Genomic DNA, 22,806 nt, shown 5'->3' with positions numbered 1-22,806 from the left:
AGGAAATATTTGCAGGGCTATGTGGGGAAGTAGCAGGGGATTGGAATTAATTAGGTATCTGATAGATCATTGACTTATTAATTTATTCATGGTTTTAGGTGCTAATTGAATGCATAGCTAAAGAATCAAATTATTAAAAATGTCTTGACTGTGAGAATACAGTCACTGTTTTAGATAATGAATAAACTATCAAACTTTGGGCCATGTGTGCATAAATTCAAAACATTGTTTCATGAAAAGTTGCATAAAAGCTCATTGTAATGCTTGAAATGTATCAAAAGCAAAATTAATGCAAGCACCTTGGGTGGGATTCTCTAATAATGGGGCTATGTCCCCACGCCGGACGTGAAAACCGTCGCCAACCACTCCGGCGTCAACAGTCCACAAAAGTGAGGAATTCTCCCCTTCTTAGGGGGCTAGGTGGGCGCCGGAGTGCCCCCGCAGCTCCAACCAGCGCCGAACGGCCGGCGAGAGTTCACACATGCGCAGAACGGCCGGCATATTTCCGTGCATGCGCGGGGGGTTCCTTCTCCACGCCGGCCCCCTGGCAATATGACGGAGTCCTACAGGGGCCCGCTGTGTAGTAAAGTAGGCCTTTATCTCTGTAGGAATGGCACACGTGGCAGATGCACGTGGACATTTAATTAATTTGATGGACCTTAGTGAATTTTAAGTAATGACCAGTGCTTGGATAACAAATCATGTTCTAAGTGTCAGACAGTTGATTGAATAAATCAGTAAGCCTCAGCTGAGAGTAAATAAGGGTTAGACCATAGATGTGGGCCGGGATTGTCCGAGCCTCCACACCGAAATCGCGCTCGCGCGGGGGTAGAGAATGGGGTCTCAGGCCAAGGGCGCCGGGACGGGATTCTCCGCAGACCGCGTGCGCGAAATGACGCGGCGCCGGTTGGGGGCCGTTGAAAGAGGCCCCCGCAGCAAGTCTCCAAGATCGACTGTCCATGTTCCCGCCGGTGTGGTTCCAAACTGGTTCCACCCGGCGGAAGCTCGGACTAGCGGCCGCACTGGCCGTCCTGGTTGGGGGGGGTCAGACTCCGGGGGGGGCCCGCCACGATGGACAGGCCTGCGATTGGAGGCGACCGATCGACAGGCGCGCGCGATCCGGGGTGGCCTATCTTCTTCCACGCCCGCCCGCTGTGTGGCTCCGCCATGTTGAGCGAGGGCCAGCGTGAATACGGCTGCTGCACACATGCGCGGACCCGCGGCCGGAAGTGCAGTGCCCATATCGGCAGCAGGAGCTGCGCGGCGCACGCTGGGGCCCTGCTATCCCTCTTAAAACCAGAGAATCACTCTGAATTTTTTGAAAAAAGTCTGGAATGATTCGCGGCCGTTTTCCAGCAGCCGTGGGGACATAGCACCATTTTTGGAGAATCCTGGCCATGGTTTCCATTAAAAGTAAGACCTTGTGAGTGAGGTTTCATTCTTGAATTCTTGCCTTACTGAGTTCGTGAATCATCTATCTGTTTGTGTGATTTCTTTATGCTTTTATGTTTAACGCTTTTCGTTATGTGCTGACCAGTTTATGTGTTCGTTGATCTTAGTTCTGATTCAGTTCTTATGCATGTGTATTTAAGTGAATATTTAGTATTAAAGTGTGTTTTGGACATCTCTATCAACCGGACTGAGTACCTAATTAATTAGATATCTTTACACAAAAGTCATCAAAGGCATGATGGCCCTTCTTTTGTGCTGGAAGATTTAATCAGTTATATATTTAAATTCAATAAAAAATCTGGAATAAAAGTCCAATGACGACCATGAAACCATTGTTAAATGGAGTTGGAGGGCAATTAGGGATGGGCAATAAATGCTGACCTTGCCGGTGACACCCACATTCCATGAAAGAATAAAGAAAAAAATATATTGTCCAAATATATTTGTCTAAAGTTATTTATTGTCCATATGTGTAGTCTATAGTGATTATTGTCCATCTGGATTTGCCGTCTATAGTTATAGACTGTGGACAGGATTCTCAGTTTCTGAGACTAAGTGTTGAAGCCAACGCGCAACTCGTGGATTTTCACGACAGCAAAACTGTCAATTCAGCGACCGAGGAGGGGCTGGCGGTGCACAGCGTGGAACACAATCGATTCCAATGGGAAACGGTGCAGGATTCGCCAGGTCCGTGATTGACACTCGGGAGGCTGACAAGCTGCAGCCGTACATACACATTACACTCCCCACACACACCATCCCAGACAACAAGGTGGCACTGGTTGTGCTGGAGCGCGCCCATGCAGCTGATGGGTCGGCTGGGGCCAGAGGGCACCTAGGAGGCTGCCCTGCAGGGGAAACCTATATGACCCATGGCACTAAGATCACAGCAGGCTGTTAGCGATGTGCGCAGCTGCATGGCTGCCTTTCGGCTGCGGAATGGTGTTCTGTGCCCCTCCACTCTCACCCCACAGCCCACCACTTAGCCACCCCACTTGTCACCCTCCGGCCCTGGCAGAAGCTCCCCCGGCCAGCGGTACAACTGTCTGCAAACTATGTTGGACACTTTCGGTACCCCTTCTCTCTCCCTCAGCAGCCAAGACGCCGGTTTCACTATTTTTAAAAGTACAAATGAACCGTGCCATCGGGAACTCGGCCCATCGCAGGCAGGAAATCGGGGAGGCCCCGGAGAATATCAGGTCGGGTCTCCTAATAATATGCAAATGGTGTTTACTGTACATGCATTTCAGAACGCAGTAATGCCGCTGCCGAGGTGATGGAGATTTTGGTGTTGGAACCTATTCTCTTCCCAATCACCTTTCCCGATTTCGGAGTCGGCCAATGGAGAATCCCGCCCTGTGAATATGGAGTCTTCAATTCCATATTGTCAAGATAGATATGAACAAAATCTTTTACTTTTGATGGCAATTTCCTTAGACTGCTTCTAGATTTCAGTAAAACTTTAGCGCAAGCAGTGAGTCAGAAAGCCCATGTACAGTTGGGTGTCCTTGAACCATGATGTGGGTAAAAGCGCAGGTGGGAGTGAAACAGAAGACTTACCGTGTATCGGGGCCTGGTGCACCTTGGGGGCGACCCTGGGAGGGTGAGAATTGCACATGTCAGTGTTACAGCAGCAGGAGTAGAAAGAGTGGGATTTGCTGGTGTTATCAGCACATGTCGAATTGCAGGAGAGCACATTACTGGACGGCCAGCACCCTGTTTTGGAAGGAAAAAGATGAAAAGACTCAGTAAAAGAAACAGAATTTGGTTTTCCACTTGGTGGAGCAAGGTCGCAGGAAGTTTCACACCTTGACTGAAATTCCTAGCTCCACATGCATGGAAATTGGTGTGGTTGAATCTGGTTGGAGTTACAACCATTGCTCCCATTTATTCCGACTGCGGAAACTGATAATGATTCTGCTGTTCCTCTTTCTATGCTCCTCTCTCCCCATGACAACCCCATCTATCTCTGTCTCTTTCTCTTCCTGTTCTCTTCCATCTCTTTGTTTTCCACCCATCTCTATGCCTTTATTAGCCGAGCATAGAATATAAGAACAGAGAGGTTATGATGGAGTTATACAAAATGCTCATTACACAGTACAGCTGGAGCACTGTGCGCTGTTCTGATCGCCACACTATAGGAAGGACGTGATTTCACTGGAGAGGGTGCAGAGGAGATTCACCAAAATGTTGCCTGGACTGGAGTGTTTTAGCTATGAAGAAAGGCTGGTTAGGTTGGAGTTGTTCTCCTTAGAGCAGTGAAGGCTGAGGGGATACCTGATCGAGGTGTATGAAATTTTGAGGGACATAGATAGGGTAGATAAGAAGAAACTTTTCCCCTCAGTAGAAGGGCATAGATTTAGAGGGGATTTGAGGAAAAGTGTTTTGTGGTGGGAATCTGGGACTCGCTGCCTGAAAGGGTGGTAGAGGCAGGAACCCTCACAACATTTAAGAAGCATTTAGGTGAGCACTTGAAACACTATAGCAGACAAGGCTATGGACCAAGTGCTGGAAACTGGGAGTAGAATAGATGGCTGCTTGATTGTCAGCACGGACATGTTAGGCCAAAGGGCCTCTTTTTGTGCAGTAAAATGCTACTTTCTCTGTTCACCTTTCTTTCACTCTATGTTCTTTATTCATCTCTCTATTCTCTACCCATATCCTTCTCTCTCTCTCTGTTCGCCATCCATCTGTCTCTCCATCTCTCGCTCCTTCAGTTCTCTCTCCTCTCCTAGCTCTGGGAACATAATATATGAAAAAACCTCCCTCCCACTCATATATGTTTAAACACCAAACCCACAAATATGATTTATCAACAAGCTTTGTCAGTATTGTGTGCTGAATGTTCTTTGCAACATGGTGCCTGCTGCAATGAGGCATGTTGCATGTGAAAATAATTAATCACCTTGTTTATCAGGATGAAAGGCTCCATCACTTGTTTGTACCCAAATCCCGTAGCAATAGTCGTTGTTTTTACACATCACAGTCTCATTCCTGGGGTCATGACTTTGATTTTCAAACTTTTGGAAATATTGACAGATTCTTCCTTCCACATTTCCATCTGGAATACAATGAGGTAAATGGTCACTCCTTAGACTGAAGGACAAGTCCATAATGAACAGGGACAGTGGAGAGGGAGCATTACTCTATCTAACCCCGTGCTGTACCTGTCCTGGGAGTGTTTGATGGGGACAGTGTAGAGAGCGCTTTACTCTGTATCTAACCCCGTGCTGTACCTGTCCTGGGAGTGTTTGATGGGGACAGTGTAGAAGGAGCTTTACTCTGTATCCAACCCCGTGCTGTACCTGTCCTTGGAGTGTTTGATGGGGACAGTGTAGCAGGAGCTTTACTCTGTATCTAACCCCGTGCTGTACCTGTCCTGGGAGTGTTTGATGGGGACAGTGTAGAGGGAGCTTTACTCTGTATCTAACCCCATGCTGTCCCTGTCCTGGGAGTGTTTGATGGGGACAGTGTAGAAGGAGCTTTACTCTGTATCCAACCCCGTGCTGTACCTGTCCTTGGAGTGTTTGATGGGGACAGTGTAGCAGGAGCTTTACTCTGTATCTAACCCCGTGCTGTACCTGTCCTGGGAGTGTTTGATGGGGACATTGTAGAGGGAGCTTTACTCTGCATCTAACCCCGTGCTGTCCCTGTCCTGGGAGTGTTTGATGGGGACAGTGTAGCAGGAGCTTTACTCTGTATCTAACCCCGTGCTGTACCTGTCCTTGGAGTGTTTGATGGGGACAGTGTAGAGGGAGCTTTACTCTGCATCTAACCCCGTGTTGTCCCTGTCCTGGGAGTGTTTGATGGGGACAGTGTAGAAGGAGCTTTACTCTGTATCTAACCCCGTGCTGTACCTGTCCTTGGAGTGTTTGATGGGGACAGTGTAGAGGGCACTTTACATTGTATCTGACCCCGTGCTGTACCTGTCCTGGGAGTGTTTGATGGGGACAGTGTAGAGGGAGCTTTACTCTGTATCTAACCCCGTGCTGTACCTGTCCTGGGAGTGTTTGATGGGGACATTGTAGAGGGAGCTTTACTCTGCATCTAACCCCGGGCTGTACCTGTCCTGGGAGTGTTTGATGGGGACAGTGTAGCAGGAGCTTTACTCTGTATCTAACCCCGTGCTGTACCTGTCCTTGGAGTGTTTGATGGGGACAGTGTAGAGGGAGCTTTACTCTGCATCTAACCCCGTGCTGTCCCTGTCCTGGGAGTGTTTGATGGGGACAGTGTAGAAGGAGCTTTACTCTGTATCTAACCCCGTGCTGTACCTGTCCTTGGAGTGTTTGATGGGGACAGTGTAGAGGGAACTTTACTCTGTATCTGACCCCGTGCTGTACCTGTCCTGGGAGTGTTTGATGGGGACAGTGTAGAGGGAGCTTTACTCTGTATCTAACCCCGTGCTGTACCTGTCCTGGGAGTGTTTGATGGGGACATTGTAGAGGGAGCTTTACTCTGCATCTAACCCCGGGCTGTACCTGTCCTGGGAGTGTTTGATGGGGACAGTGTAGCAGGAGCTTTACTCTGTATCTAACCCCGTGCTGTACCTGTCCTGGGAGTGTTTGATGGGGACAGTGTAGAGGGAGCTTTACTCTGTATCTAACCCTGTGCTGTACCTGTCCTGGGAGTGTTTGATGGGGACAGTGTAGCAGGAGCTTTACTCTGTATCTAACCCCATGCTGTGCCTGTCCTGGGAGTGTTTGATGGGGACAGTGTAGCAGGAACTTTACTCTGTATCTAACCCCATGCTGTGCCTGTCCTGGGAGTGTTTGATGGGGACAGTGTAGAGGGAGCTTTACTCTGTATCTAACCCCGTGCTGTACCTATCCTGGGAATGTTTGATGAGGACATTGTAGAGGGAGATTTCCTCTGTATATAACCCCGTGCTGTACCTGTCTTGGGAATGTTTGATGAGGACAGTGTAGAGGGAGCTTTACTCTGTATATAACCCCGTACTGTACCTGCTGATTCAGGGAGCTGCATTATATGAATCTCAGTCTTACTTTAGTAGACCACGAAGGGAGTTCTCACAGAGCTGTCGAAAAAAATTAAGTTTTATTCCAATAACTATTATTTACACGGCATGAAGGATCCCAGCCGGGTCTCTCCTCTCTGTCGGTACCCAAACTGGCCGACCTTATACAGAAGTTTATCTATACATGGTTTAGAGTTCCACGTCACCTTTAACAGGGGGGTTCGTATTCAGTGAGGCTCCCGGGGAGTTTAATCATTGCCATTTCTTAAGTCCAGTGGGGTTATGTCATCCTTCCTCCAGAAGCCCGAAGAATCCTCCAATGACTGTGGTGATGGAGGGTGCTAGATTTGCTTTGTCTCTGGCTGTGCATCGTACACCCGTGGCACAGGATCAGGCGGGGTGTACCAGGAAGGCGAAGGCCGCTTCCGACTGGAACGCCAAATCGGACTTTGCATCGGAGACCACCGACGGTTGGGTCTCCATCTCTGAATCTGTGTTGACCACCTCTCTTGTGTTGGCATGTTGACCCCTGATCTGGCCCGTTCAGGAGTCAGGTTTGGCCAGACAAGAACCTTTCATCCACGAGAAATTTTATGAAAAATTGGTCGCCTGGAGCTACTTGCTTACGTGATCCACTTGCTTACGCACTTCTCGATCCTGAACTTATATTTGGTAGGAAACCGGCCCTGTCTGGCGGATTATGGTCCAGGTGATCCACTGGGCGTTGTCTGCAAAATTTTAGACATTCACTGCGTCACCTGGTACAAAGAGCATGGGCGGTCTATGTCAAATGGGGCATCGCCCTTGTAGATCTTGGTTGTGGTGTACCTTCCCGCCAATATCAGGGAAGACCATGCTGAAGCCGGTCCTAAGTCTTCGTCCAGTCGGCATTTCAGCCGGGGCTACCGCAGTCACGGCGTGCAGGGTGGTCCTGTAACAAAACATGAACCAGGCCAGCCTAATATCCATTGATCCCCGTTTTTGTAATCTGTGTTTGAATGTCTGGACCACCCTCTCTGCAAGCCCATTCGAAGCTGGGTGGTACGGGCAGTCCAAATGTGTTATACCCCATGCGCCTTCAGAAACCCCGAGAACTCTTTGTGCCATTGTCCGTGACTAACACCTCGGTATGCCATTTGAACAAAAAGACAAACGCAGCTTTTATATCATAGCCCTGGAGGTAGTCGCCCCCATCTTGTGGACCTGCAGCCATTTAGAATGGGCATAAATTAGGAGGAGGAGCATTAACCTCTGAAACAGCCCAACAAAATCGGCATGCGACCGTGCCCATGGCCATCCTGGCCATTCCCAAGGGTGGAGGAGCGCAGCCAAGGTGAGCTTCTGGTGCTCCTGACATTGTTGAGTCAATCGTTGTCAGATTCCAGGCCCGGCCACCAGGGCTAACATTATCATTTGTGATACCCCCGGGTGCCCGTTATGGAGGTCTTGCATTATCAAACTGTGGCCCTTCTCTGGGGCGATGACATGTGTACCTCAAAGCAGGACACCATTCCCGACACTAAATTCAGACATCTTGGAAGTTATCTTGATTAATAAGGGGATCAGGGGTTATGGGGAGAAAGCAGGAGAATGGGGATGAGAAAAATATTAGCCATGATTGAATGGCGGAGCAGACTCGATGGGCCGAGTGGCCTAATTCTGCTCCTATGTTTTATGGTCTTAGTCTAATGGATGAGTAAGTCTGTAATTCATCTGGGAGCTGTCAATGCTGTCAACCATATATCATGAGATGTCAAGCTATGGAAAGAACCGGGTCCATTTGGTCCGCTCACGGATCCTCGATGCAATAGCCGACAATGAGTCCATGAAGTTCAGGATGGCGACAATTTCACCCGCCTTGAGAGGAGATGGGGGGCTACTCAGCAAGGGCAGCCGGTTCAACACATCTGCGTGCGCAATTTGAGTGCCCGACCTATGTTCGAAGGGGGCCGATAAAAGGGCCCACCGCTGGATTCTCGCGAAAGCGACAGGCGGGATGGCCCTGTCCTCCTTGAATAACCCGAGCAATGGTTTGTGGTCGGTGTAGAGGGTAAAATGGTGGCCCTACAAGCATTGATGGAATTTCTTGACTGCGGAAACCATCACCAGGCCCTCCTTCTCTCTCCATGCATATTTGTGTTCAGCCACAGCCAGCACCCGGGAGGTGAAAGCAATCTGCCGATCCCTGCTGTCTACCATCCTGTGAGAGAGAACGGCCCCAATGCCGTACGGCGACATGTCACACGTGCCGATGAGGGGGTTGGCGGAATCATAGCAGCCTGGAAGATGAAAGCTGTTACTTCACTCGTCTGAAAGCCGTTTCCTGCGGCCTGCGCCATGCCCACTCTTGATCGTTCTTCAAAGCACGATGCAGGGGGGCCAGCATCTTCACACGATGCAGGGGGGCCAGCATCTTCACACGATGCAGGGGGGCCAGCATCTTCACACGATGCAGGGGGGCCAGCATCGTCACATGATGCAGGGGGGCCAGCATCTTCACACGATGCAGGGGGGCCAGCATCTTCACACGATGCAGGGGGGCCAGCATCTTCACATGATGCAGGGGGGCCAGCATCTTCACACGATGCAGGGGGGCCAGCATCTTCACACGATGCAGGGGGGCCAGCATCTTCACACGATGCAGGGGGGCCAGCATCTTCACATGATGCAGGGGGGCCAGCATCTTCACACGATGCAGGGGGGCCAGCATCTTCACACGATGCAGGGGGGCCAGCATCTTCACACGATGCAGGGGGGCCAGCATCTTCACACGATGCAGGGGGGCCAGCATCTTCACACGATGCAGGGGGGCCAGCATCTTCACATGATGCAGGGGGGCCAGCATCTTCACACGATGCAGGGGGGCCAGCATCTTCACACGATGCAGGGGGGCCAGCATCTTCACACGATGCAGGGGGGCCAGCATCTTCACACGATGCAGGGGGGCCAGCATCTTCACACGATGCAGGGGGGCCAGCATCTTCACATGATGCAGGGGGGCCAGCATCTTCACACGATGCAGGGGGGCCAGCATCTTCACACGATGCAGGGGGGCCAGCATCTTCACATGATGCAGGGGGGCCAGCATCTTCACACGATGCAGGGGGGCCAGCATCTTCACACGATGCAGGGGGGCCAGCATCTTCACATGATTCGGGATAAATTTGTCATAATAGTTCACTAACCCTAAAAACAACCATTGCTCCGTGTAGGGACAGAGGCCTGCTGAATGGCGCACACCTTCTCAGCAATGGGTGTAAACCCTCACGGCCCACCCAATAGGCCAAATACACCAGGGGCTGTATTCTCCATCGGCAGGATATTCCTCTTTGCCAGCAGCGCACTACACCCAGAGCGTGGGGTTGCCCACAATGGGAAACTCTAATGGCCGGCTGCCGGGACGGAGAACCCTGCTGCTGGCGGGGGCGCACCGGCGACTGAGAATCACAACCTACTTCTTTGGCATGAAAACTTGGCCCTTCGTGGGTGGACGTCAGACTCCGAAAAATGGCAGAAAATTTCCGGCAGGTTGTCCAGATATTCCTGCTCGGTTGCTCTGGTGACCAGCATGTCACCAAATATACCGCTACACGTGGTAACCCACGCAGAATGTTCTCCATTACCCACTGGAATATGGCACAGGCTGATTGCACGCTGAAGGAACATAAGAACTAGGAGCAGGAGTAGGCCATCTGGCCCCTTGAGCCTGTTCCATCATTCAATAAGATCATGGACAACCTGGTGTACCCGTACAGGCTATGGTGCATGTTAATCGTGACGTAATGGCGGGAGGCCGAGTCCAATTTGAGTTGCAAATATGCATGACTCATATCAAGTTTAGTAAATGTAGGTCCAGCTGTCTTCAATGCGGGTAGCGGTCCAAACACAAAGCCATATGCACCGTCAGTTTGTAATCCCTGCATAACTGGACAACCTTGTCCGGCTTCAATACTGAAACCGCCGGCGCTGCCCAATCTGCAAAGTGCACGGGCCAGAAGATCCCTAATTCTGCAAGCCGGCTCAGCTCGGTCTCCACTTTTTGCCAGTAATGCATAAGAGACTGGGCGGCCCTGAAACATCTCAGCTGTGCAGCTGCGTTGACATGGATTTTGGCCACGACACCCTGAATTTTCCCCAATCCAGGCTGAAAGACTTTGTGGTATTTTCCCAGTACCTGACTCAGGCCCCCGATTCTATTTGGAAGATATATTGTCAATCATAAAATTATAGTAAAGTTACAGCACGGAAGGAGGCTATTTAGCCCATCTTGCCCATGCCAGCCCAATGTCACCCAGGTAATCTAATCCTACCATCCTGCACCCGGTCCATAGCCCTGTATCTTACAGCACTTAAGGTGCAGGTCCAGGTACCTTTTAACAGAGTCTCTGCCTCCACCACCAATTGGCCAGTGAATTTCAGACACCCACTACCCTCTGCGTGAATAGGTTTTTCCTCATGTCCCCTATACACCTTCTGCCACTTATCTTGAATCTATGTCCCCTGGTTCTAGAATTCTCCACCAAGGTACATAGTTTTATTCTGTCCACCCTATTTCTTCCCATCATCATTGTGTACTGTAGACATCTGGGATGGCCACTTCCCGATTACAAAATGGACACTCTGCAAAGATTGCAGGGAAAATGGACAGTACTGAGAAAGCAAACAGGTGCAAGGTTTGTCTGTTGATTGGAGCCGTAGCTCCCAGACAAGACCAATACTGCAAACTATTTCCATACTAATGAGCCATCTCCGGGAACAAAAAGGTAACATTTAAGTAAACAATACCAAGACAGACACCCCGGCGCCAGAGGAGACCAGAACAAAGCAGGCCAACGGCCACCTAGGACACGCCCAGCAATCAGGGCACCCACCCCTCTATTGGAGGAAATCCAAAACGATTGGGAAACGGCCCAATTAATTGGGACCAAGTTCAAGGCCCACCCAATAGCGCGCAAAGCCGTTTTGGGTATAAGAAGAATCTCCCAAGAGAGAATCGCTCTCTTGGCCCCGGCTCTCACCAAGGAGAGACCTGCCCAACAGCAACATCACAACAAGTAAGTCCAAGGTCAACGCACGCTACCAGCCAGACGCTCCTAGCTGTTATTCCGTACCAACTCGACCCCAGCAGCCTCAGAACCGAACAACAGCCATTGTTCCTCTGACTGAGCGGGCGCCCAAAGCTAAGTATAGGCTTTAGCAGTAGTGATAGTTTAGTTTGTAGAGTTTTATGCATGAGTATATTTGACTGTGTGTAAATAAATGAGCATTGAGTTTGAACTTACTAACTGGTGTACCGAGTCTTTGATCAGTATTCGGTTTTGAACCTTGTGGCGGTATCGAGATACCTGGCGACTCTACAGCAAAACGTAATTAGAATTAAGGAAGGCGACCATATTGGCCGCCATCTTCAGAGCCAAATTAAGAGAAACACAATTCGCAACATTTACTGGCGACATCTGATGGGACTCGACTTAGAAGTGGCCTAACCACTCCGAGAGAACCCAAATTTGATTGGAATCCAATTAGAAACAGAAAAACCACAAGTGTAAGAACAATACTGATCAAACCTCCTAGATTCAGAAGTGTGTTAATACATGCGTACTAACAGGGATATAAGGTAAACCGGAGAGATTTTGTTGCGTAAAACTGTCGGGAGTTTTGTAGGCCGGAAAATAGCGTAAGCCGTACCCGTGTTTACATCACCACTTTATCATCCCTTATTCCAAATTCAGTAGAGAACCCAGATAGAGAAAATGGCAATGAAGGCAATGGAATGCCTTATGAACCCCCAGGAATTTGAAGTCACAGCGACCAGTAGAATAGGACAGTGTCCCGTATGAGAAGAGGAAATCAGGAAGTACCTCAAAGGGAAAGGATGGCCCCTTTGGAGTGAATTCTGCGCGAATGATGAAACAGGTCCCGGGAGTATAGGACATACTTGGTGGGAGAACCTGTCAGAGATCCACAAGAAGAGTTTAGGGAAAGCTCGCAAGCCAATGGCAATCGTGGCCTGCTTGGCACAATTGCGAGGCACAGAGGAGGTTGTTAGAATGCTCCGTAGAGAGATAGAGGAGAGAGACAGAAATTGTGAGGGAGATGTGAGCGAGTTTGACAAAGAGAATAAAGATTTGAGAGAACAGTTAGCAGCGAGGGACAGAGAGGTGGATGATGTCAAGTGGGCACACCAGTCTTGTCTTGCCCATTTGAATAGTTTTCAGACCCAGTATGATAAGGCCTACCAGGACACGCAACGTGCGGTCTTGGTAAGACAAGAAACCGAGCAACAAGTAGAGAAATTGCAGAAACAGTGCAATGATTTGAAAGCAGCCCTACGAGCACTCCACACTTCCACGACGGTACAAAGGCAGAGCTCAGTAGATCACGCGAAGTGCCGGAAGCAAATTGCAGAATTGCAATCTCCGCATTCCGTTCAGAATGGGTTTCAAAATACGTTTGGACCCCAATTAGACCAGGAAAACGGCCCCGATTGGCAGGAGTTAAATGAGACTGCCCACAAATACGTACATGGGACATGTAAGCAAGAAAAACCCCAAAAGAGAAAAGCACCCCAACCCCCGACTGAACAGGCAGAACACACCCCCATGAACCCTGTAACCACACACCGAAGGACCACAGCAGAAGGAAACGTAGATTTCCTATATACAACCCCGTTAACCATGACCCAATTACGGGATGCGTATGGAAAGATTACACCGTTCCTTCCCACATCAGACCCCCACCAGTTTTTCGCTAGAGTTAAACAGCAGGCTACCATATACGGCCTGGACGAAAAGGAGCAAGTGAAGCTCACAGTTTTAAGCCTCGACCCACTCAGTCGTGGCAGCCCTTCCCGACCCACAGAATGCAGGAGGAGGCACACTCCAAGAGATGCACACAGCGATCCTGGATGCGATTGGCTAGAACAGAGGAGACCCGGTAGAAGGCCTAAACAAGTGTAGGCAAAAGAAGAGAGCCCCCCACATCGTTTGCTGGACACTTGTGGATACATTTCATAGCAGTTTTCGGAGAGTTAGCCCGCGCCCATTTGTCCCCAGATAACATGGCCAAATGGACTTGAATCCTAGTCTCTCACGTGACAGACGCAGGACAGAGAGCTTGTGCAAATTACGACCCCTCAACGAGAAATGGGTTTTGAAGAGATTGTCCCACGCTTGGGAGTAATCAGTCCAAGGCAAAACCGCATTTATAAAACAAGATGAAGAGCAGGCAGACATGAATCCAGTTAAAGAACCCCGCATGGGTAAATGAGGCCAGGAACAGTCCACCACAGCCAAAACCCCAGGAATGTTACAACTGTGGACAATTAGGACACTTTGCACGGGAGTGCAAAGTGCCCCAAAAGCAGCAGAGAAACCAACAGACAGACACCCTAAACAGGAATAGGGCAAAGTCGATCCATAGCGTTAGCGCCCGTTCAGAGAACGCAGACAGGAACGGCACCGACTGACGGTGTTCGGGCTCCCCAACTTGGGTCTGCGACACCCTTTGGGACAAGTCCGGTAGACCGGTCGTGGCAGGCAAAGTCCGGGGACACCCCATAGAATTTCTTTGGGACACAGGAGGGTCCTGCACCACACTCAATTCCTCCACGATGTTTCAGCGAGACACGTGGCCCACAACAGACACCATCACACTCAGCAGCTTTACAGCCCCTGTAGCGATACAAATAGGGACCATTACGACTAAACACCCCGTAGTTTTGGTTGATCTACCCGACAGCTGAACACATCCTAGGAATCGATTTTATGAGCTCCCACAACCTCTCTTTTGATGTGTATGGAGAATGGCAAATTAGCACCAGGCCCCGCCACGCTCACAGTTGGAGACTATGAAAACAGGATAAGCTCAGTAGGAGACTTCTGGTTCGACCCTCGAGCCATTAGTCAGGACAAACAGGTTAGGGAAGCCCTGCAGCAACACAAAGCAGCATTTGCACAGCACAAGCACGACTGTGGCAAAATAGCTGGCTTGGTAAACATTACAGGCCCCGACCCCAAATCCCAAAAGCAGTATGGTTTTCCCCAAGAGGCAGAGGGAGAAATCTCAAAGGTAATAGAGAGTTTGCTGGATCAAGACGTACTCAGATCAATAGCCTCCACAAACAACGCACCAATTTGGCCCGTCAGGAAACCCGATGGATCATGGCAACTGACCATTGATTACCGGGAACTGAACAAAGTAACCCCAGCAGCAGCCCCCAGCGTAGCCACGAGTCCCGAGACCATGCTCAAACAGGGACTCCAGTAAAGGTTTTTGGGGGTTTTGGACATTAGTAACGGCTTTTGGTCCATTCCATTGGATAAAGCGTGCCAGTACAAATTCGCCTTTACATTCCAGGGACAACAATACACGTGGACGTGCCTTCCACAAGGCTTCCACAACTCCCCCTCCATTTTCCACCGACAGCTGGCAAATGGACTAGCAAAATGTTCCCACCCCGATTGTCTGGTCCAGTATGTAGATGACTTGCTACTACAGACAGACACAAAGGGAGAGCACATTTCACTTCTCGCCGAACTCCTAGCACTCCTAAAAGAAATTGGTTGTAAAGTCAACCCCAAGGCGGCCCAGATTTTGCAGGAAAAAGTGATTTACGTGGGTACAGTAATCACACATGGGAAACGCGAGATCGAGCAAAAGGAATTGACCCAATCATCAAATTGCCCCCTCCCCACAATGTCTCAGCCTCCGGTCATTTTTAGGACTGATTGGCTACTGCAGAAACTATATCGATGGTTTCGCCACAAAAGCAGCGCCCCTATCCGACCTTCTCAAGAAAAGGGCACCTTGGGAATGGCTTCCACAGCATACAGATGCCGTGGATGCTTTAAAAAGAGCACTCAGCACAGCTCCCGCACTACAGGTCCCAGATCCACTTTCCCGTACGCTATCGAAGTAGCAAGCACCGACCGAACCCTTTCGGCCGTACTCCTCCAGGAACACCATGACATATGTCTCACGCGTGTTAGATCCTGTCGAGCAAGGATTTTCTGCCTGCGAAAGGCACCTGCTCGCATTTCTTGGGCAGTACAGTACTTCGCCTACATTACATTCGCACCCCTGAAAATTTATGTGGATGGCTCCTCCACAGTTTTGAACGGAAAGAGAATTTAATAATTCTAGATAAGATTTAATTCAAGTTGCCAGGACACTTAGGCTCGCAGGCAGCAGAACTGGCAGCAATCGCTTATATTGTAGACCACCCCGACTCATTCCCGACCCCAGCAGACATCTATTCGGACAGCTTGTATGTCTGTAATAGTTTGACGGAATTCCTACCCCTATGGGAAACTAGAGGATTCGTTTCCGCAGATGGAAGGCCCCTACCCTCAACCCCATTACTCAGACATATCCTAGAGACAGCTAAAGATAGGAAATATGGCATAATTAAGGTCCGCAGTCATCACCGTTCCCCCCCCCCCCCCCCCCCGCCCTGTAACGTTAAAGCAGATGCCCTGGCGAAGGCAGGTTCCAGGCATGGTTACATTTGGACACGCTCCCCCCCCCCGAGAGCATCCCAGTACACGAGGTTCAGGTCTCACAGACCAACATTCAGGATCTAGCAAAGGCAAAGAAGGAAGATGAAAAACACAGGGAAGTTTTAAAAGGAACCTAAAAGGAACAAGTTTAAAAATGGAATCACCACATACAACGGTGTGATTTTAAAAGAAGGCATTTATGTAGTTCCCAGCCAGGACAGTAACCAGATTATTTGTCAGTTCCATGACAATCATGGACACCAAGGCATTGAACCCACCCTAGCCCACCTCAGACCGCTCTGCTGGTGGCCTGATTTAAAAGCCGATGTTACTCACTGCATCGAAAATTGCTTGATCTGTGCCCAGAACAGACATGCAAGAAAGGCTCAGCTTAGTCACACTCGCCCCACTAATGGCCCCTGGACGAATTTGCAGATAGACTACATAGGACCCCTACCCCCCTGCAGAAATGGTTATAAGTATGTGTTGGTGGTCATCGACAACTTCACAAAATGGGTGGAAGCTTTTCCATTGAGAACGAATACGGCCAAGACAACAGCTAAAATACTAACACAGCACATCTTCACAAGATGGGGCCTCCCGCGCAGTATAGAATCCAATCAAGGCTCCCATTTTACAGGACGAGTAATGAAGAACGTCCTCACAATTTTCGGAATTAGACAGAAGTTTCACATAGCCTACCACCCCCAGTCAAGCGGCATTGTAGAGAGGATGAACAGAACTCTAAAAGCCACTCTCAGGAAAATGGTGCAACAGCACAACAGCATCTGGGACACAGTTCTCCCATTTGCTTTAATGTTCCTACGAAACACGGTATCCACGTCCACAGGATACACCCCCCACACCCTCATGACCGGACGCCCCGGGACAGAGTATTTATTAGGACTGGATTTGGCCAGCCCCGCAGTCACCGCCCTCACATGTGAAAATGCTGTACAACAGCTTATTGAGAATATAAAGGCAGCCCAGCTCGCAGCAGCTGTGAGACTTGGGACCAGGAGGAAACAAAGCAAAGCTCGTTTCGATAAAAAGGTACACGCCGCCGAGTTTGTAGTCGGGCAGCAAGTGATGCTTTCCCTATACAACCCCAGTTCATTCCTTTCCCCAAAATTTTCCAGACCATACTCCATTTCGGACAAAGTAAACCCCTCGCTATCCAAGATCACATATCCCAATGGCAAGTCTGCATGGTTACATAAACCAACTTAAGGCTTATGGCTCGAAGAACAACCATTCACACCACATCTTGCTCGCAGCAACAGACGAGCACGCCCCGCCCACAGATGATGCATTCCTACCCTCCCCCAGCCAGTCCAGCCCGTCCTCAGACATTTCAACTCCACCCCAGAGGCACAACTCCGCCTCTCCCTTCCTTCAACCAGCAGCGACAGTGATAGCAACAGCCACAGCACACCCGTTATTATACCCCTGCACCAGGCTCCATTCCCAGCGAATCCAAGCATGATTCCAGTGACCCCTTCAAAATCACGTACATCAAAGCCCCTGACCCAGGCCCACCGCCCGACGATTACGGATTACAGCCTCGCAGCTCCAACCTCGACACGATTCTGGCACCGAGACAATTCGTTCAGGCTCATCCGGAATGATGAGATGGACCCCAATTCACCCCAAGCAGCTTTAGCCAAACTACTCCAGTCAAGAGTATGGCAGCCAGGAGAAGATGATGGCATAGAGTCTGACTCCCACAACCGAATCCCTTTGCACTCCTGTTCGCTACTGAGCAATGAGGTGTCCAGATGATGGAAAAAAAAAGGAACCGATGGACAGATACGGTGTCCTTTCTGATGGAACCTGCACCATGTTTGTTGTATGTTTGTTTGTTTAATGTACATGTTTGTTGTGTGTAAATTTGGAAGTTTTTCATAGCCCCACGCCACCACACTTTTGACGCCCAATGCCTGTTAGAGGAACAAGTTTGTCCCCAGACAACCGTTCAGAGGAACTAGTTTGTCGACAGACAATCCTTCGGAGGAACTAGTTTGTCGGCAGACACCACTCATAGCTACTCTCCTGATTTGATCACGAGAGGCAGCCCCCACGACGCCCACATTCTTACCCGTTCTTGCCGGTCGCTCAGGCAGTGGAGAAACGACACTGGTCCCCGCCCTGCCTGAGGACCCCCCTCTGGTCAGCGACGCTCGGGTAGAGCGCAAACGGCACTGATCACTGTCCTACCCGGGGATTCCACCCATTTCTTACCCGCTGCGGCCCATACGCACCCCATTTTGGCACTTTCAGTTTGAAATTCTTTTGTTTGTTTTTGGCGACCCTTAGATTGCTTCCGTATACTATTTACATCCTCAAACACTAGGATGGTAGATCGCACAGGCTGCGAGACGGCTCGCACTGTGTCAGTATTTTTCTCGGATGTCTTGTCCAAATATTTGTGGGTTTTTTTAATGAGGGAGTCACAGATGGTGATCAATTATAAAGGGAAATTGGCAACAAAGGACTGACAGACAGACATACGAGATCTTAAGCAATATAATAGGGGCTGTTTAGCACAGGGCTAAATCGCTGGCTTTGAAAGCAGACCAAGGCAGGCCAGCAGCACGGTTCGATTCCCGTAAGAGCCTCCCCGAACAGGCGCCGGAATGTGGCGACTAGGGGCTCACAGTAACTTCATTTGAAGCCTACTTGTGACAATAAGCGATTTTCATTTCATTTCATAACAGATATTATGCTTGTGTCCATAGAACTCCGGAACCTCAAGAACCCCAGAGGAAGAAAAAGAAGACAGAAAGAGGGAAAGATGAAGACAACCTTCATGTTCACCTGGATCTTAGCGGGATCCCTTCAGTTGCGCATGGACGCTGCCCCCCTGACCCCTACCACACAGGCTGTGAATGATTCCCACCCCCCATACACAAAACCCCGAGATAGTTAGTCCTAAGACAGTTAACGATACCCCGACCTGGTGTGATAAGTTTATCACCTGGTATTCACTAAAAGGGGTGGAGGAGTTGGATTACTGCTCAGAGATGATATCACAGTTGTGATTAAGGAGGGCACGATGGAGGATTCGAGCACTGAGGCAATATGGGTAGAGCTAAGAAATAGGAAGGGTGCAAAAACATTGTTGGGATTTTACTACAGGCCTCCCAAAAGCGAGCGTGAATTAGAGGTACAAATATGTAGACAGATTATAGAAAAATGTAGGAGCAATAGGGTGGTCGTGATGGGAGATTTTAACTTCCCCAACATTGAATGGGACTCACGTAGTGTTGGAGGCGTAGATGGAGCAGAATTTGTAAGGAGCATCCAGGAGAGTTTTTTAGAGCAGTATGTAAATAGTCCAACTCGGGAAGGGGCCATACTGGACCTGGTATTGAGGAATGATCCCGGCCAGGTGGATGAAGTTTCAGTCGGCGATTACTTTGGGAATAGCGATCACAATTCCATAAATTTTAGAATACTCATGGACAAAGACGAGAGTGTCCTAAAGAAAGAGTGCTAAATTGGGGATAGGTCAAGTATAACAAAATTCAGCAGGAGCTAGGGAATGTGGATTGGGAGCAGCTGTTTAAGGGTAAATCCACATTTGAAATGTGGGAGTCTTTTAAGGAAAGATTGATTAGAGTGCAGGACAGACATGTCCCTGTGAAAATGAGGGATAGAAATGGCAAGATTGGATGACGGGTGGAATTGTGAGACTAACTAAGATGAAAAAGGAAGCATACATAAGATCTAGGTGACTTAATACTGATGAAGCTTTGGAGGAATATCGGGAAAGTAGGACAAATCTCAAACGCACAATAAAGAGGGCTAAAAGGGGTCATGAAATATCTTTGGCTAACAGGGTTAAGGAAAATCCCAAAGCCTTTTATTCGTATATAAGGAGCAAGAGGGTAACTAGAGAAAGGATTGGCCCACTCAAAGACAAAAGAAGGAATTTATGCGTGGAGTCAGAGGAAATGGGTGAGATTCTTAATGAGTACTTTGCATCGGTATTCACCAAGGAGAGGGTCATGGCGGATGTTGAGGCTAGGGATGAATGTTTAAATACTCTAGGTCAAGTCGGCATAAGGAAGGGGGAAGTTTGGGGTATTCTAAAAGGCATTAAGGTGGACACGTCCCCAGGTCCGGATGGGATCTATCCCAGGTTACTGAGGGAAGCGAGGGACGAAATAGCTGGGGCCTTAACAGATATCTTTGCAGCATCCTTGAGCACGAGTGAGGTCCAGGAGGACTGGAGAATTGCTAATGTTGTCCCTTTGTTTAAGAAGGGTAGTAGGAATAATCCAGGGAATTATAGACCTGTGAGCTTGACGTCAGTGGTAGGCAAACTGTTGGAGAAGATACTGAGGGATAGGATCTATTCACATTTGGAAGAAAATAGACTTATCAGTGATAGGCAGCATGGTTTTGTGCAGGGAAGGTCATGTCTTACAAACCTAATAGAATTATTTGAGGAAGTGACAAAGTTAATTGATGAGGGAAGGGCTGTAGATGTCATATACATGGACTTCAGTAAGGCGTTTGATAAAGTTTCCCATGGCAGGTGGATGGAAAAAGTGAAGTCGTATGGGGTTCAGGGTTTACAGCTATCATATAATTCATAGAATTTACAGTGCAGAAGGAGGCCATTCGGCCCATCGAGTCTGCACTGGCTCTTGGAAAGAGCACCCTACCCAAGGTTAACACCTCCACCCTATCCCCATAATCCAGTAATCCCACCCAATACTAAGGGCAATATTGGACACTAATGGCAATTTATCATGGCCAATCCACCTAACCTGCACATCTTTGGACTATGGGAGGAAACCGGAGCATCCGGAGGAAACCCACGCACACACGGGGAGGATGTGCAGACTCCGCACTGACAGTGACCCAAGCCGGAATCGAACCTGGGACCCTGGAGCTGTGAAGCAATTGTGCTATCCTCAATGCTACCGTGCTGCTAGATGGATAAAGAACTGGCTGGGCAACAGGAGACAGAGAGTGGTGGTGGAAGGGAGTGTCTCAAAATGGAGAAAGGTGACTAATGGTGTTCCACAGGGATCCGTGCACGGACCACTGTTGTTTGTGATATACATAAATGATCTGGACGAAGGTATAGGTGGTCTGATTAGCAAGTTTGTAGATGATACTAAGGTTGGTGGAGTCGCAGATAGCGAGGAGGACTGTCAAAGAATACAGCAAAATATAGATAGATTGGAGAGTTGGGCAGAGAAATGGCAGATGGAGTTCAATCCAGGCAAATGCGAGGTGATGCATTTTGGAAGATGTTATTCAAGAGCGGACTATACGGTCAATGGAAGAGTCCTGGGGAAAATTGATGTACAGGGAGATCTGGGAGTTCAGGTCCATTGTACTCCGAAGGTGGTAACGCAGGTCGATAGAGTGGTCAAGAAGGCATACAGCATGCTTGCCTTCATCGGACAGGGTATTGAGTACAAGAGTCAGCAGGTCATGTTACAGTTGTATAGGACTTTGGTTAGGCCACATTTGGAATACTGCGTGCAGTTCTGGTTTCCACATTACCAGAAGGATGTGGATGCTTTAGAGAGGGTGCAGAGGAGGTTCACCAGGATGTTGCCTGGTATGGAGGGTGCTAGCTATGAAGAAAGGTTGAGTAGATTAGGATTGTTTTCGTTGGAAAGACGGAGGTTGAGGGGGGACCTGATTGAGGTCTACAAAATTATGAGAGGTATGGACAGGGTGGATAGCAACAAGCTTTTTCCAAGAGTGGGGGTGTCAATTACAAGGGGTCACGATTTCAAGGTGAGAGGGGGAAAGTTTAAGGGAGATGTGCGTGGAAAGTTTTTTACGCAGAGGGTGGTGGGTGCCTGGAACGCTTTGCCAGCGGAGGTGGTAGAGGCGGGCACGATAGCATCATTTAAGATGCATCTAGACAGATATATGAACGGGGGGGGGGGGGGGGGGGGGGAAACAGAGGGAAGTAGATCCTTGGAAAACAGAAGACAGGTTTAGATAAAGGATCTGGATCGGCGCAGGCTGGGAGGGCCGAAGGGCCTGTTCCTGTGCTGTAATTTTCTTTGTTCTTTGTTCTTTATCCTACATAGTAGAAGCCCTCTTAGGACTGGCGATACTTTGCAGTGTCATGCAGACACTTAGAATCAGAAAATGGCGAAGGAGAGCCTACCGCTCTCGCACCCCAGTATACACGTTTAGGTCCCCTATTTTTGGACTTCACCAAACCCCCGAACCTCTTGACATGAATTAAAGTGCATCCGCTTCTCTTCATGTGTGGTTTATTCAATAAAGAAATGGAAATCTCTGTGCCTGACTGCCAGGCCAGAGAAACTTGTGTTGCTGCTATTTGTACATTTAAAGTGTTGTAGATTATTTTTGATTGTTTGAGTGAGGATAGTTTATTGAGGATAGTTAGAGGCTCCAGTCTTTTTTATTTTATAATGCATGCCTGAATGTCATAGCGCCCCGTAGAGTTTTATACTGATGTATGTAAGTGAAATGATTTTAGGGAAAGAATTGCGTTTCATAGGATAGGGCAGTGTAGAGCCCATGAACTGCTTACGGGTGTCCCACTTGGTCAGAGAACGAAGACGACGCAGTAATGTGATCCTTCACGCTTCACGTTGAGGATCACAAGGAGGGAGTGTAGCCATCTGGTGTGGCCACTTCCTGATTACAAAATGGACACTCTGCAAAGATTGCAGGGAAAATGGACAGTACTGAGAAAGCAAACAGGTGCAAGGTTTGTCTGTTGATTGGAGCCGTAGCTCCCAGACAAGACCAATACTGCAAACCATTTCCCTACTAATGAGTCATCTCCGGGAACAAAAAGGTAACATTTAAGTAAACAATACCAAGACAGACACCCTGGTACCAGAACAAAGCAGGCCAACGGCCACC

General features: G+C 49.0%; 1 protein-coding gene across 2 annotated transcripts in view; it reads right to left on the bottom strand.

The window, feature by feature from the left end:
* LOC140405558 (bone morphogenetic protein receptor type-2-like) overlaps nt 1-22,806 on the bottom strand; it is a 106,795-nt gene that overhangs the window by 70,136 nt on the left and 13,853 nt on the right. For both annotated transcript variants that reach the window (XM_072494119.1, XM_072494118.1), the window contains exons 2-3: nt 4,358-4,513; nt 3,013-3,168 (exon numbers count right to left, since the gene is read on the bottom strand). In XM_072494119.1, the coding sequence (XP_072350220.1) occupies nt 3,013-3,168; nt 4,358-4,433 (232 nt within the window). In that variant the 5' untranslated portion in view covers nt 4,434-4,513. The remainder of the gene's footprint in view (nt 1-3,012; nt 3,169-4,357; nt 4,514-22,806) is intronic.

This window comes from Scyliorhinus torazame, unplaced genomic scaffold (assembly GCF_047496885.1).
Source record: "Scyliorhinus torazame isolate Kashiwa2021f unplaced genomic scaffold, sScyTor2.1 scaffold_58, whole genome shotgun sequence".
Taxonomy (NCBI): domain Eukaryota; kingdom Metazoa; phylum Chordata; class Chondrichthyes; order Carcharhiniformes; family Scyliorhinidae; genus Scyliorhinus; species Scyliorhinus torazame.
The sequence above is the reverse complement of the archived record's forward strand: the minus strand, read 5'-3'. Positions and strand labels throughout refer to the sequence as shown.